Raw genomic sequence first — 16,057 nt, 5'->3', positions numbered from 1 at the left:
TCCATTAGGGTAGATGGATGGGATTTTCTTGCTTGAAGTTGTAGAGTTTCTCAGTTCCTTGGTATAGTAGTTGTCCATCATCTCCTCGTTAGTTGTCCTTTGTAAGACCAGTGAACTGGAGAAAATGTGTTGCAACTCCCTTGAGATTCAGAGTCCAGCTGGCACATGGATAGCCCAAAGATTTAAGTCTCTTGGACATACACCTACCAACTCTAGTACTAATTATAGGTTCAAATAGAAGAACAGAAGAGCCATACATAGGGAAACCACAACTGAGTCCAACTCTGTCACCCTGGAGAGCATGAATTCCAAAGTGGGGCTCACTGGCAAGGCACCAAACTCCTGACCTGTATGCCCTGACAATAGTGTCTGGGTGTCTCCAGAGCCCTCAGGAGTCTTGCTATTTGGGGTAGTATCTACTTTGGTGATCAATGAGATCCTGCTGAGACATGCATAAGTGTAACCTCTGGAATGACCTCTCAACTCACTTTGAAGTCTCTTAGCCATATAAACTCATTTGTCTTACATTTTCCTCCTTTTGGTCAAGGTCTGTTTCCAGTTGCATTGCTATTTGGTGCTTGATAATAATCCCTTTGTGCCTGAGAGGCTCTTCCCCAGGGGTCATGTCCCATGCTGAGAGGAAGGTAATGTACTTATATACTGAGTTCGACTTAGAAAGAGGCCATCCTAAATACCTTTTTGATTGAAATGAATTTTCATTTCCTTTTCAAAGAGCTTAGCTTTCTCCAATGAGACTCAGGGTAATTTCTTATAAGTGACATTCCTCTTTGACTGAAAACAGTTGTACAAAAATTAGAAATGATTCTTGATGCCAATGGAATTGAATAAAATGGTGATTGATCCTTGTTTTCTATAGATTTGTCTTCAAAATTTGTAAAACCCTAAAGATATATTCATGTCATGAAGCCTCTGAATCCTCTCAATTTCAATGAACTGAAAATTCCACTGATAAATTTTGTTTCCTGACATGCTAGCCTTGGTAGGTGGAGCTTGTTAATTCAGCTACATAATTAATGAGATCAGGTTGAATTTGAGTCATTTATTGTAGTGCCCCAAAGCTGAACAAAAAACTGCTTTTCCATTGCCTCTAATTCTGCAACCTGAAGCCCAGGCACAGCCCAGGCTATAAAGGTTATTAATTACCCTGGGAGGTAAGTGGATTAGACTTACAATAATCCACTAAAGAAAGCAAGACAAGTCCATGTTCCTGGGTCATTTTTGAAGCACAGCATTGAGACTTTCTTCTCAGTCTCAATTTTTGTTTGTTTTGGTACTGCTGTTGGCTAGGTCTGAGTCAAGCCTGGAAATACTAAAAACTCTGCTGGAGGAAGTTAAATTTCTCTTTCAGAGACCTATGCAGGAACCTCCTCTGTCCAAGGACTGGGCTTAGTAGCTTTTAGTGGAATAGCACTTTTTGCCATGTTGGCCCCACCCCTAGGCACCTACTCCCGTGAATCCAAAAGCAGAGGCTCTCTCCTTCTCCTTAGAATAAGTCCCCTCCACAATACTGGAGACAGAGTTAATTTTCCTTTTTTGGGAAGCTCGACTCTGAACTGTGCTTTGATTTAGTTCATTCAGGATTATTTATTAAATTCCAAGTATGTATAAGCCACTGGAGAATACAGTAGTGTGTCTTTGACAAAGCAAACTTAACTCCCTGCCCCAAAGTGTTTTCTGAATTTTCTCCAAGGATCACTAGGCAGTCTGTGGGGCCATTTCAGAGTTCTCTAGGTGGGAATGCAGATTAGGGCTCAATGGAAAAATTTTATATGCCTTCATAAACCCTTAGAGCTGTTGTATAGTGTTTCTTGAGTCTCTCACTTTAAGACAAAAAGTACGTGTTATCTTCCATAAACAGACCCTAAAGGATAGCAAATGGAAGCACTTTTGATATGCAAGTATGTTCCAGCCAATGGTAGGATTTCCTATGCCTTTTCCGTGCAGAAAAAAATGTTTTAGAACAGACTTCCCAAAAACTCAGAGTTGTACAAGGAAATAGGGTTGCAAGGCCAGATAAACTGGGAAACACTGCATGTATTCCATTCTCAGTGAGTAAAAAATGCACCTTTAAAGGCTCTGAAAATTCCTGCAGTAACCTATTAACAAACATCCCACCGAACATACAACAAAACTGCTGATTTTAGTCATTTGATACAACACATTTACAGGCCTTGTTATGTGGCTGTTAGGCAGAATCACTTTGACATTAGCAAAGACTATTACAAATCAATGACAGACCCACATGCCTGAATCCTGGTATGCTAGAAAACATAAGTTTTATCCTGCTTTGAGGGTTCTGTTTTTTCGTTTTGAGGTTTGTTTGGTGGGTTTTTTTTTTAAAGAGATTTTCTGCAATTTGAAACTCGGTGAGGGTAGGGCAGGACTGGTAGGCTTTCTAGACATAAAGGCATGATTAGGAATAGGTTCTCTGAATCTGTGTGGTAAACTGTCAGATGACAACCCTCTAATTAGAAAGGAGGCAGAGACAAGTTTGCTTATGTATGTTTTTAAGGCTGCTATAACAAATTACCACAAACTAGGTGACTTGAAAGAACAGAAATCTATTCTCTCACAGTTCTGGATGCTATAAACCCAAACTTAAGATGTCAGCAGGGCTACACTCCCTCCGGAGGCTCCAGGGAAGAATCCATAGTTGCCTCTTCCATCTTCTGGTGATTGCCAGCTGTCCTTGGTATTTCTTGGCTTGTAGCTGCATCAACACAATTTCTGCCTCTCTCTTCACATGGCATTCTTTCCTCTGTATGTCAGTGCATTTCTATATCTCACATGGCCCTCTTGTAAGGACATTAATCATTGGATTTAGAATCCACCATGATCCAGTATCACTTCATCTTAATTTGGTTACATCTACAAAGATCCCATTTCCAAATAAAGTCAGTCACAGGTAACTAGGGTTAGGACTTCAACATATCTTTGTGAGGGACACAGTTCAACTCACAACAGCTGGTAAGGGCTTTTTTCACTCCTAGTTAAAACATTGAAGAAGACTGTTGCAGAGGCCGGTCTGCATAGCGAAGTATAAATGTGTCTGAAAGATGTTCTCACTGTGCTGAAGGAGAAAGCATGAGGGCCTGGCATGCTTCTCGTCCTTGACATGGCCCTGCCCTCTACAGCCCATTTGCCTTTCTGCCCTAAAGCTAGGGAGAGTTATAACTCCAGTTCTGGAATTTTCTGAGTTCAACTCTTGGCTTGAGTGTTCAGACAGAGGAAGGGCTATTTAACTTCTTTCAGCCTCAGTTTCCCCATTGGCAAAGTGAGGGTAACAGTTGGACTTACCTCATGGAACAGTTGTGAGGAGCACACAAAACACAGAGTTCAGTGCTTAACACACAGAGGAGCTCAGTTAATATTACCTTTTCATATTATCATTAAATCCATACTTCTACATGTTGTTCAAATACTCTTCTCCATGAAACCTACCCAGGTTTACAGCCAAAAATAACTTCTTTATTTATATAATTTAAGCACATTTATAGAATAATTTTTTCTCACCGAACTCGTTGCACTGTTTCACATTTATATGCACACACACACACACACACACACACATATATATACTATGCTAACATTTATCTGTCTTCCTAGTTTAATTCAAAATGTCCTAGGAAAAGTCATGACTGTTCCACACATGTACGTTGAAGAGTTGACTTGTGCTCTTTTGTATACATACTAGTTGCACAACATTCTCTGACTATTTCAGAAGTTACAGAGAGAAGAAATAGCTGAGCTTGGGAATCTTGACATTGAAGCTGTTGGAGGCACTCTAGTACAATCAAAGGAACTGAATGAAGGTAAACTGATCAACGTAAACAAGGAATCTGGTTGTGAGGAAAAGGATGAAGATATCTCAGAGGAACTGACATCAGCAAAAAATCTTCACATTAAAAGAATTCTTGAAGCTATCACACTGTTGAAGGCACAAAGGATAAAATGTTGGAAGCTGAGCAAAACTTAGAAAGGAGTATCACTACTCTCCAAGGCATAGAAAAGATGCTTTCTTTATATTCTAAATATCAGGATGAGAAGGAAAGCAGTATTCAAACAACTCAATGAGTATTTTACAAGAAATTACCCCTTTAATTCTCAATATTTCGAATGTTTTTTACATTCCAGTGTACTAACTAAACATAAGTTTTACTATTTTTTTCATTTCCCTATATGTTTCCCTATAACCAGCAATAAGAGCTTTTAATTTTTTGACCAATTTATTTCTAAAGTTCATGGAACAATTGTAAATTTTCCCATTAAGATAATTCTGCATAGTTTCAATTTACTTGTTCTTTTTTCGGCCATCCTTCACTACCTTGCAAAGTAAAGACTGCCTATATTTGAAAAAAAACAAAGAGACAATGATATTTGTAAACTGAGTGGATATCTGATGATATTGAGGACTTTATTTTTAAAGTTATGGCAATGGTACTGTGGCTATGTTTATATATATATATAAAGAGAGAGAGAGAGTCCATGTATTTTAGACACTCATACAACTGAAATTAATTGAAATCTGGTGTTTGCTCAAAATAATATAGGAGAGGAGGAAGTGCGAGGGAATATAGGGATGAAATAGGATGGGACATGAGTTGGCAATTATTGAAGCTCAGTGACAGGGACATGGGGTTTATTATATGTGTTCTTTTGTATATATTTGAAAGTTCCAATGATAATTTTTTTAACTGACCAGAAAACATGAAAGAATGTAATAGCCATCCTGGCTCACCTGGAATGTTTAAGACTATTTCCGTGGCTCAAATAGCCCAACAACCTTGTTTGGTTCAAGGTGTGAGCTCCCAAGGTGTGAGCTTCCAAGAAGTGCAGGATATTGATATGTTTTTACTTAAGTTTGACAAAGATCTCTGGTGGTGGCTTGCTGGCAGTCCATAACTCAATCTCTGACTTCTTTCACATAGCCGCCTGTCCATTGTCTCCTGCTCCTGACTCTGTTTCAAATTCTTATAAGGACTCCAGTCACATTCGATTAAAGCGCACCCTGATTCAGTCTGGCTTTACCTTTATTAATAACATCTTCAAAGATCCTATTTACATATGGGCTCACATCTATAGGTCTGGGGGTTAGGACTTTAACATGCCTTTGTTGCGGACATGATTCAATCCCCATCAAGAGAAAATATCTTGGAGATTCATTTAAGTTTGTATGGGAGGATCTGAACTCATTTTGGTCATTGGCATATGTGTTCCTTTGGAGAAATTGGCTATCCTAACGATAGCACCAAATCTCCACGAGGGGGCAGTTCTTGGAGGTTGATCTATACTTTTTGTAAAAGGTTAGCTCTTTGATGAATGGAACATGTATTCCTAATTGTGTCACAGCTGTTGATATAGTTTTTAGCATTATTGATGCATTAATTCATTTTTCTTTGTGAAATTAAAGGCCAGCTTTATCATATTATTGAAACAATTATTTTTGACCATCTTTTTATGGCTAGAGAAACTTGAGTTATTAGAAAGCAAGTGAGTATGCTATAACAAATTAAGGATAAAGGCCATACTTCTGCCAAGAATTCTCCCTTTTCTGAGAAAGTACACAGATATCGATTCCCTAGTTCCCTGTCAAAAGACAGATAGTGATTTGGGTCTCTTCAGCTCTGCATGCTGAGAGCAGCTTACAATTCCTGTATTGATCTGGAGTTCTCATGCCCCAATATATTTGTCTTGCATTTGTAGGTTTATCACTGTATCTTTCAATAGAGAATTGTGATTGTTCACAACTTTCTTAACAGGTCAAACAGGTTTTCATATTGAGCTCTTTAAACCTCATTCTAAATTGCCTTATAGCATAGTATTTGAGGTTCTTTAGCAAGCTACTAAAATATTTGCTTTGGGGGTTTTACTAGCCTTTTACTCTGATAGGTAGTGATTTCCCAACCCTGAAAGTCCCCAGTTACTGGAAGGAAATGTACTTGTTTCAGGCTTTTGCTTTTTTTTTCTCTTAATGAGGAAGAACAAAATAAAAGGGCTGAGAAATAAACGAAAAAAAAAATTGGTCAGGTGAGAGTGGGCATAGACTAAGATGAATTAAACTCAAATCTCAAGACTTACATATAGAAGATAAATAGGTAAAATTAGGAAGTTTGAAACAGAAATAATTTTTTTTAATGGGGAAAGAGAGAAGAAAATCTGGTACGAGGAAAAGCTAGGCAATGGGATGAATACCAGAGGTTGCATTACTTTTTGTTTTTTGCTTCTTAAGTGGACTTCTAGAATTAGGATTTTATTGTTCCATTTAGTTTATATGTGACTTCTCCCAGTTTTGTGAAGTTCTTTTTTTTGACTCAAAATGAACTGGGATACAGCTTGCTATGAGGTTGCCCTCTTGGGGTCACATGTGAAAACAAACCTCTCCACACAAGGTAACACAGAATTAATTAGAGAGCCCAGGGCTTAGTCATCTGCAGTCCTGCAATGTGCCAGGACCTGTGCCTTTTATGAAGAAGCACTGCAAGGAAGAAATGCTAGGAAGAAATAAAATCTCAGCAGTCAAAAACAGGGATTTGAAAAAAGAAAAGCCATCCAATGTAGAAGTGGTCTTTTCCTTGATGACATTTGTTCACTTACGAAAAGCTGTCAAATAGCTGCTGTTATTTGAGTAAGCTTTCAAATAAATAAATGCACACTTAAGAATATATACCTTGTGTGTCATAAGACTCCATTTAGAAAAAATATAGCCTCAAAAGTGTCTTAAGTCATGTATGATTCTCAAGGGTCTATATCTAAAAGATTCATGTTTTATGTTCCATAAGCCTTGGTGATGGTAATAAGAGACTGAAGAGACATGATTAATGAACACATCAGAAAAACAGGCAATTTTCACACAAATATATGAATTTATTGATATTTTCATCCAGTAATAAATAGAATGCAATCTTCTTAAGGGTTAGTTTGAAAGTTGGGAAAGCAGTGTGTCTTTAATAGAAGCAGTCAAGATTCTATGGTAACGTCTTCTTCAGAACTGTATTATGCTGTCCAAAAATTATACAGCTGTGTGTAACATCTGCATCATGCTAATGCTTCTCTTCCCATCATAAAGGTGATTCTTGGTACCTGGTCAATATTGCTCTAGGGTTCCCTCCCACCCTCCCCACCCCCACTTAACATAAAATAATATTGTAAAAATAACTAGTGCCATAAAAAGTCAAAACAAATATAAAAATTCTTTTATACAAATATAATTCAGACTATAATCATTCTTAAAATACAGCATTGTTACATATGAGTTTGAAGCATTATTAAAATAAATATTTCCTAGAGAAAATTTCATTTTCATCTCAAAATTATGAAACAGAAGCATATAAAGTGAATTCATTATAGACTCCTCTTCAGTGTGTCTCCCACTCTCTTTCCCACTCAGTGTAGAGAATATAAAACACAAATAGGTGGCCCCAAAACACTCATCCCCGTACAGATCTAGGTCCTCGGTTTCCATGTGTGGCTATCTGCAGCGCCCCATGGCCTAAGTGCTGGACACTCTTTAACTGGAGCTTGGGTGTTAAGGTTTTCTTGTACAAATCTGCACTAAAGCACTTCTCCAGCCATCCTTTTGTTCAAATGTCTATAGGGCTTGTTTCTTTCTTGAGTCTGGGGAAAGGAACATCAACTTCTACATCTTCTGTTTCCTGCTTGGGACCATGACAGCTCCCTTTCTGATATGGGTTGTGTTCTGATTATCTGAATTATTTGGATTTTTAGTAGACCTGGATGATGCTAATCCTGAATTCAAGGATCAGGGCACTCTCTTTTCTCACTGTCCTTAAATATTAAATGGGGCACATTTTGATGGGTTGCCTTGTGACACTTAAATAGTATTATGATACCTAACAGACAATGAAATTGTGTTTCTAAATATCTTGGAGGGAGGGGTGAAAAAAGGGGATATAAAGTTAAGTAAACCACTATACTGGTTTAGTTAATGGTTTATTTATTTTCCAGTTATCATTTTCTAATCCTATCTCTAAATAGCATGATTTCAGTTCTCCAAAAATACAAATTTACAAGTTTCACTAAACCATCAAGCTGGTTGACATTTATAGTCACTTTTCCAACTACTACCAAATGGAAAGTGTCTTCAGGGAAATCTGGCTTAAAAAAAATATAAGTGGTAGATTTGAAGTACCTTTCACACAGTCTGACTACTGCCAGGAAGCCATTTATCCAGATCCATTTCAACATCATTAATTCCTCTAACTAAATTTTTTCTTTTTCTAAAAAACATTATTCTTCCTTGTTTTCTGAGGCAGAGACAACTGTTTCCTCCTCCAACTCTATATCTCCAGTGGCAAACCCTTGTACTGCTCTCTAAAGTCTTGTGTCTTGCACCTCTTCTTCTGTCTCCTCCTTTAGAGCTGTGATTTTGGATCGAGACTTGTGCTTGCCAGAGTTCTGGTGGGGGAAGAGCTTCACACGGTCTGAGGGGCTGATAGCCTGCCGGAAGAGGCTCTTCTCGCTCAGCAGCCTCTGGATGGAATCGTACTGCCGCACTTTGTTCTCCTCTATGACCTAGGTAAGTAAGGGGCCATTAGCGAGATCTTGGACAGAAAGCTGGGCAGGCCAGAGCAGGGACAGACACTGGCATAGGCTCAAAGGAAGATAAAGCCAAAGGGAAAGCACAGTGTCCAGAGACTTGCATTTGAACTGTCAGGAATAATACATTTAACTGTGGAGTCCTCATGCTTTAAGGAGATGCTACTTAGGAGTAGGAAGAATTTTTTTAAAAAAATTAGTATGGTACTGGGCAATGAACTTTAGAGGAATTCAGAACACTTTGAAAATAAGAATGATTCATATTAGGCCTTGTGCTGGTTCGAATCTGTAGGGACCCCAGAAAAGAATGTTTTTGAAGGTAATCCATTTCTGTGGGTGTGGACCTATTTTAAGTAGGATCTTAACCTGAGATGTGACCCACCTCTTTCAGGGTGGATCTTAATCGTCTTACTGGAGTCCTTTATAAATGAAGTTGAAAAAGGGCCACATACACAGCAAAAATCCTCAAGAGACAGGAGAGGTCCTGGAGGCCAGAGGCTGGAATCAGTGGAGCACTGAGACATGGAAAGAGGATCCCAAGAGGCAATGCCCACAAAGAAACTTAAAGCTGAAAGAAACAGTCCCAGAGGAGAGGGGAGAGAAGAGCAGGCTGTCATTATGCTCTGCCATGTGTTTGATCAACCACAGCTGAGCTTCGAGAGAAAGTATCTTTAGATGACACCACCACGTGCCTGATCTTCTTCAGCTGAAATGTGGCTATATAGCATCTCTGCTGATACCTTTGTTTGGAATTTCCACAGTCTCAGGACTGTCAGCTTTTATCCTATTTATAATGGATAAATGCCAACCCATTTCTGGTATAGTGCCTTGGCAGCCTGTAGCAAATTAAAACAGACCCTTTACATATTACCTTAAAATTCAGTGTAAGTTTACAGCATAACAAAGATATGAACCTCTTCAACAGTGGAGCTGAAGCTTAAAAATTCCAAATAGGTCAGGACTGCTGATTCAATATGCCACCTTCACAAGATAAAGTTGAACAAAGCCAAGGCCAGAGGATAGGAAGGCTTATACCTAAGGTTGTAAGTCTGCCCCCCCCTCCAATTTGTCACTCGAAGCATAGTAATAATAATAGTCATAACAATCCTTCAGTAAGGAATTATTTTCTTCCAGGAGGCTCAAAAGACTTAACAGAAATGACATGATGGATCATCCTCAGAACTTCCTTGTGACTAAACCAGAGGGAATGTGTAAACATCTCTTGAAGGAATCTGACAGTTTCGAAAGCACAATTAGAAGGTGGTTGGGAGAGGCACTAACCTGAGCTCCAAATAATGAATAGAACAATGAAATGAGCCTTTCAACTACTGTAGTAAAGCCATAAATCAGATAGCAGGACAATCCAGGTCTGTCCTGGACCCCATTCAAGGGAGATTAGTTATTGAAAACATCAGAAGGACTTTTTCAGACATGGTAGTTTTTCTTATGTCTTGGTCCCTAGATTAGGGCTTAAAAAGCATAAATATTCCAATTCATTGATATAACTTAATAGTATGCTGCCATTTTAGATTTACTGAATTCCAACATAACCTCATAACACAGATCAAAGTGAGAAACTTGGGCAGTTATTTTGAGTAAAGCTGTGTGACAGTATGACAAGCTTCAAGGAAGAATTTGTACTTTGTAACAATTTCAGGAACTGCCACATATGCGATTGTTATCAAGAATTAAATAAGAAATCAAATCCTAAGTAAATAATAAATACTCACCAAAAATCGTTGACATTCCAACATTGCTTCTATCCTGTGCTCACAGAGGATTACTGTGCAATCAGCAAATGCTTGTTTTAGCGTTCTTCGAATGATTTGGTAAGTTCTGGAAAAGAAAGAAAACACCATGTGTAGCATCACAGATTATCAGTAATCTGCCTTTATCCTTGAAAACGTGCCTGTTCCTGTGTCAATTTGGCTCTTCACATTGCTTCTCTTTCTTTAAATACTTTTAACACAATGAGAATAAAGCGTTAAGTCACAACCAGCTTTCCAACAATGATGTAGATTCTAAGTTGCCATAAAACTGAATAGGACAAATATTTTGAGGAAATTTTCACAGATGAGTATATTTTTCATTATGTGGAAGCTCTAGTAGTTCTCTATTTTGTGCTATAAATATTTCATATGCTATAAATGGAATATAAAGGAAAACCATACAGATCAGATTATGCCTATGCAACTAACTATTTCATCACATGTTGACAAGGGGGAAGAATTTTTACAAAATTCCAAAACTAGTCCCAGAATTGAACACAAGGCTGTTATTCTAGGAATTAAGCAATTGTGCTCATGTCAAATAGTGACTTTTCCACTGGGCAATTGTTTCATATCTAAAGGTAGGTCCTCCACTTGCAGCCATGACAAACTAATAGAAATATGTGTCAACATGAACAAGGCCTCAATAATTCAGTCCTCACTGTGTTATTAAATAGCAGGAATTCTGTAACTTACATTGGATCCAAATGAGCACTGGGTTCATCTAGCAGCAAGATCTTTGCTTTACTAAGAACAGATCTGGCCAAGCACATCAACTGTTTGTGACCATGGCTTAGAACATAACCCCCATCCACAAGGACAAAATCAAGCTTCCCAGGAAACTGTTCTATTACAGACCTAAGTCCAACCTGCAAAAGAGAAAGAGGAAAATGTGCTTAAAGAGGGTACTTAAGATTCCATGGGCTTAAAAGCACTCAAGATGCCGAAAATCTAAAAATAAACACATGAGTTCTGAAAGCTTACATTTCATATCAACCTCTCTTCCTCTTCCACTATTTGGGTTTAATTGAGCAAAAATCTAATTATAATCTTGGCAACACTCAAGGATTATTCCATGACTATTTCAGTTTTGTTCTTCACTCGGGAAAGTTTCAGTGAGTGTCTATTATGAGCCAGGCATCCTAACAGGTATTGAGTAAATGATAAATGATGCATGGCCCCTACAAGGCTCAGGGTTTATAAAGACATATGAAAATAATTAAACACAAATTGAATACATGATTTAATAGATAACATGTATAGAATGGAGTTATTCATTCATATCATGAAAGATTCTTTCATGCTTCCTTCTGACTTTACTCAAAGACAGAATGGAGGATGGAAGGTAGCATAAAAGAATTAACTGGGGAGCTTTTTAAAGCTACATATGGCACCTTGCCATCTACTTCTCCAATTCATTAAAAATAATTGCAAGAAAATTGAGGAAAACTATGAAGTAAAAAAATTAATTTGAGGGAAGCAGATTTGGCTCAACAGATAGAGCATCTGCCTACCACATGGGAGGTCCAGGGTTAAAACCCAGGGCTTTCTGACCCGTGTGATGAGCTGGCCCACATGCAGTGCTGACGCACGCAAGGAGTGCCGTGCCACGCATGAGTGTCCCCTGCATAGGGGAGTCCCACATGGAAGGAGTGGACCCCGTAAGGAGAGCCACCCAGCGGGAAAAAAGTGCAGCCCGCCAACGGTGGCGCCACACACGGAGAACTGACACAGCAAGATGATGCAACAAAAAAGAGATATAGATTCCTGGTGCTGCTGACAAGAATATAAGTGGACACAGAAGAACACACAGCCAATGGACACAGAGAGCAGACAACTGGATAGGTGGGCATGGGAAATAAATAAATAAATAATAAATCTTTAAAAAATATTAATTTGAAATAGTGACAAATTACTAGAAGCTGTAAAGATGCATTGGCATCTAGGGCTAGGAAAGCTCCATTATTGTGTTACAGACTGAACTTTTCTGTGATAAAGAGATGAGCAAATTGTGTGTATTTTCCCTAGATGAAGCTCTATACTACAAGTAAATAATTTAAAACCTAAATATTTAGAGCAGTCATTATTTGGGGAACAGAATGTAAAATATAAATGACAGTTAATGAGGGAGACCATTCTAGGGAGTATTTTTGCAACATTTCAAGCTCACTTTCTACCCACTATAAAGTTTAATGAAAAATTTCTGAGGTCATATTTTCTAGAGAAAGATCAAAATAAATTAGAAAATCTCTAAATTTAGAGGTCAGTAAACATTTAACAAATTTATCATATAGCCTGTTTTTTGCCAGATATTGTGATAGGCTTTGGAGAATATATGGAAAAGAAGATAGGCTAGCAATTATTATTGAAAGTTTACAAAGTTATTAGCAACTATATGTGCTATAAGAATCTTTTAAACTTGTCTACCAATTGTTTGGATGTAAATGACTGCTTAGTCATATATTCCTTTCACTGACACTTACTGAGAGTTTATTAAACTCTAGGTACCATGGCAGAACTGGGGGTTCAAGTTTGATTTACACTAGCCCTGTCTTGAAGGAGCCCAAGGTACAGGTAGAGAAAAATAAGTGGGAAATAACTGTCAAAGAGCTATAACAGGGCTATAGAAAACAAATTAAAATTTTAAAAAAGACACAGAATTTAGAGCAACTAATCAAAGAAGTTCAAACAAATTTCCTAAACTAATTTAAGGAGATGAAGGAAAATATGCGTAAAGAAATAAAGGATATTAAGAAGCAATGTGGGAAGCAGATGTGGCTCAAGAGATAAGGCCTCCACCTACCATATGGGAGGACCCGGGTTTGACCCCTGGGGCCGAAAGAAGAAGAAAAGGTGTGCCTGCACAGTGAGCCAGTGCCCATGTGGTGAGCCGAGGACCCCACACGGTGAGCCAAGTGCCCACGTGGTAAGCCGAGTGCCTGCACATTGAGCCAAGTACCCTTGTGGGTACCTGTGCAGTGAGCTGAGTGCCCATGTGGTGAGCTGAGTGCCCACAAAGTGTGCTGAGTGCCAGTATGAGTGCCCACAAGGGGAGCTGAGTGCCCACGTGAGTGCCCATGTGGTGAGCCAAGTGCCTCGGCAGTAAGCCAGTGCCCACACAGTGAGCCAAGTGCCTGCATGAGTGCCCATGTGGTGAGCTGAGTGCCCGTGTGAGTGCCCACATAGTGAGCCAGTGCCCACGTGATGAGTCCAGTACCAGTGTGGTGAGTCAGTACCCACACAAGTGAGTTATGGAGCAAGATGATGACACAAAAGAGTGACGAAGGGGAGAGTCAAGGTGAAGCACAGCAGAGACCAGGAACTGAGGTGTTGTGATTGACAGGGAACCTCTCTCCACATGAGAGGTTCCCAGGATCATATCCCGGTGAATCCTAGAGGAGAAAGATAAGAAGACAAAAAGAGAAATAGATATAGAAGATCACACAATGAATGGACACAGACAGCAAAAACTGCAGGGTAGGGGAGAAAAAAAATAAGGTGACTTTCTAAAAAAATAAAATTAAATAAAGAAAGAAGCACTGTGTGAGCAAAAGGAATTATTTGAAAGTATAAAAAGAAACAACAGAAATTATGGGGATGAAAGGCACAATAGTAGAGATTAAAAAATACACTAGAGACATACAACAGCAGATATGAACAGGCAGGAAAAAGAATTAGGGAACGAATAGACAGGACAATCAAAATCATACAGTCAGAAGAATAACAGGGAAAAAATTGAGAAGTGTCTCAAGGATTTTAAGTGACAGCAAAAAATGCATAAACATATATATCATGGGTATCCAAGAGAAGAGAAAGGACAAGGGCCAGAAAGAATATGTGAGGAAATAATGGCTACAAATTTCCCAACTCTTATGAATACATAAATGTTCATATTCAAGCAAGGCAACATACTCCAAACAGAAAATATTAATAGTCCTACTGGGAGATACATAAATCAGAATGATAAATGCCAAAAATAAAGACAAAATTCTAAAAGCAACAAGAGAAAAGCAATTGGTCACATCCAAGGAATCCTCAATGATACTAAAGGCCAATTTCTTATCAGAAACCATGGAGGCAAGTATGATATATTTAAGGTAGTGAAAGAGAAAAACTGCAGCCAAAATTTCTTTATCCAGCAAATGAGGAAGAGTTTAAAACATTAACAGATAAACAAGGAGAGTTCATCAACAAGAGACCTCCCTTATAGGATTAACTGAAGGAAGTTCTTCAGGTTGAAAGGAAAAGACAGGAGAGTGTGGTCTGGAGTAGTGTGAAGAAATGAAGATTATCAGTAAGGGTAACTAATGGGTAAATGCAAAACCCAATAGTACGGAGTCCTCAATACCTAACTCTACTTTTAAATACCTATAAGAGTTAGAATACAGTTGAACAAGAAAAAGACATATTCCTGATAAAGAACATGCCTAATATAAAGTGGTAAAGTGGGACAAAAAACAGCATAAAGATGGGAAACAGAGGGACATGGATGGGAACAGAGAGCATGTATGCTAAGATTGTATCTTTTCAAATTAGAAGTTTATAGATGTAGGCTGTGTATTATAAACCTGAGGGTATTTGTACACTTTGGATGGATTTATGTTTTATTAATATGTATCAATAAAATTTATTTGTTTTAAAATATATATACAGAAACAAATGAGAAAGGAATTAGTCAGATACATCATAAAAGATCAACTATACAGAAAAGGAGATTGCAGTACAGGAAAAGAGAGATGAAAAAAGAGATGACATATAAAAACCAAAGGAAAAATGGCTGAAATAAGTACTGCCTTTACAATAATAACACTGAATGTTAATGAATTAAACTCCCAAATCAAAAGATACACATTGGGAGAATGGCTAAAAAGGCCTGACCCAATGATATCATTTAGAAGAGACTCACCTTAGACCCAAAGACACAAATAGGTTGAAAGTGAAAGGCTGGAAAAAGATATTCCATGCAAATAATAACAACAACAAAAAAGAGCTGGGATTGCTATACTATATTAGGCAAAAGAAACTTTAAATCAAAAGCTGTTATAAGAGACAAAGAAGGACAGTATGTATTAATACAAGGATCAATCCACCAAGAAGAAATAACAATCATAAATACTTATGCACCTAACTATGGTGTCCCAAATTACATGAAGCAAACACTAGCAAACCTGATGGGAGAAATAGACAACTTTACAATAATTATTGGAGACTTCAATATATCATTCTCATCAACGATTAGAGTATCTAGAGAGAAGATCAATAAGGAAAGAGAGAACTTGAATAATCTGATAAAAGAACTAGCCTTAACAGACATAAATAGACCATTCCACCCTAAAGAGCAGTAGTGACATTCTTTTCAAGGCACAGGGATTATTCTGCAAGATAGAAAACAAAGGTCACAAAACAAGTCTCAATAAATTTTAAGACTTAAATTATACAAAGCAATTGCCCTGACTACAATGGGATGAAGCTGGAAATCAACAAGTGGTGAACCAGAACATGCACGACTACATGGAAGCTAAACAACACACTCTTACACAATCAGTGGGTGAAGGAAGAAATTGCAAAGGAAATCAGCAAATATCTTGAGGTGAAAGAAAATAAGAACACAACATATCAAAACTCATGGGATGCAGCAAAGGCAGGGCTGAGAGGGAAATTTAATGCCCTAAGCACTTACATTAAAAAAGGAGAAAGAGCTAAAATCAAAG

The 16,057-nt window shown here is 38.1% G+C and overlaps 1 protein-coding gene across 2 annotated transcripts in view; it reads right to left on the bottom strand.

The window, feature by feature from the left end:
* Positions 1 to 8,237: 8,237 nt before the first annotated feature.
* CFTR (CF transmembrane conductance regulator) overlaps positions 8,238 to 16,057 on the bottom strand; it is a 199,564-nt gene continuing 191,744 nt past the window's right edge. For both annotated transcript variants that reach the window (XM_058297260.2, XM_058297261.2), the window contains exons 25-27: positions 11,043 to 11,215; positions 10,308 to 10,413; positions 8,238 to 8,553 (exon numbers count right to left, since the gene is read on the bottom strand). In XM_058297260.2, the coding sequence (XP_058153243.1) occupies positions 8,353 to 8,553; positions 10,308 to 10,413; positions 11,043 to 11,215 (480 nt within the window). In that variant the 3' untranslated portion in view covers positions 8,238 to 8,352. The remainder of the gene's footprint in view (positions 8,554 to 10,307; positions 10,414 to 11,042; positions 11,216 to 16,057) is intronic.

The sequence above is a fragment of the Dasypus novemcinctus genome, chromosome 5 (genome assembly GCF_030445035.2).
Source record: "Dasypus novemcinctus isolate mDasNov1 chromosome 5, mDasNov1.1.hap2, whole genome shotgun sequence".
Classification (NCBI taxonomy): domain Eukaryota; kingdom Metazoa; phylum Chordata; class Mammalia; order Cingulata; family Dasypodidae; genus Dasypus; species Dasypus novemcinctus.
This window is presented reverse-complemented; position numbering and strand designations above follow the sequence as displayed.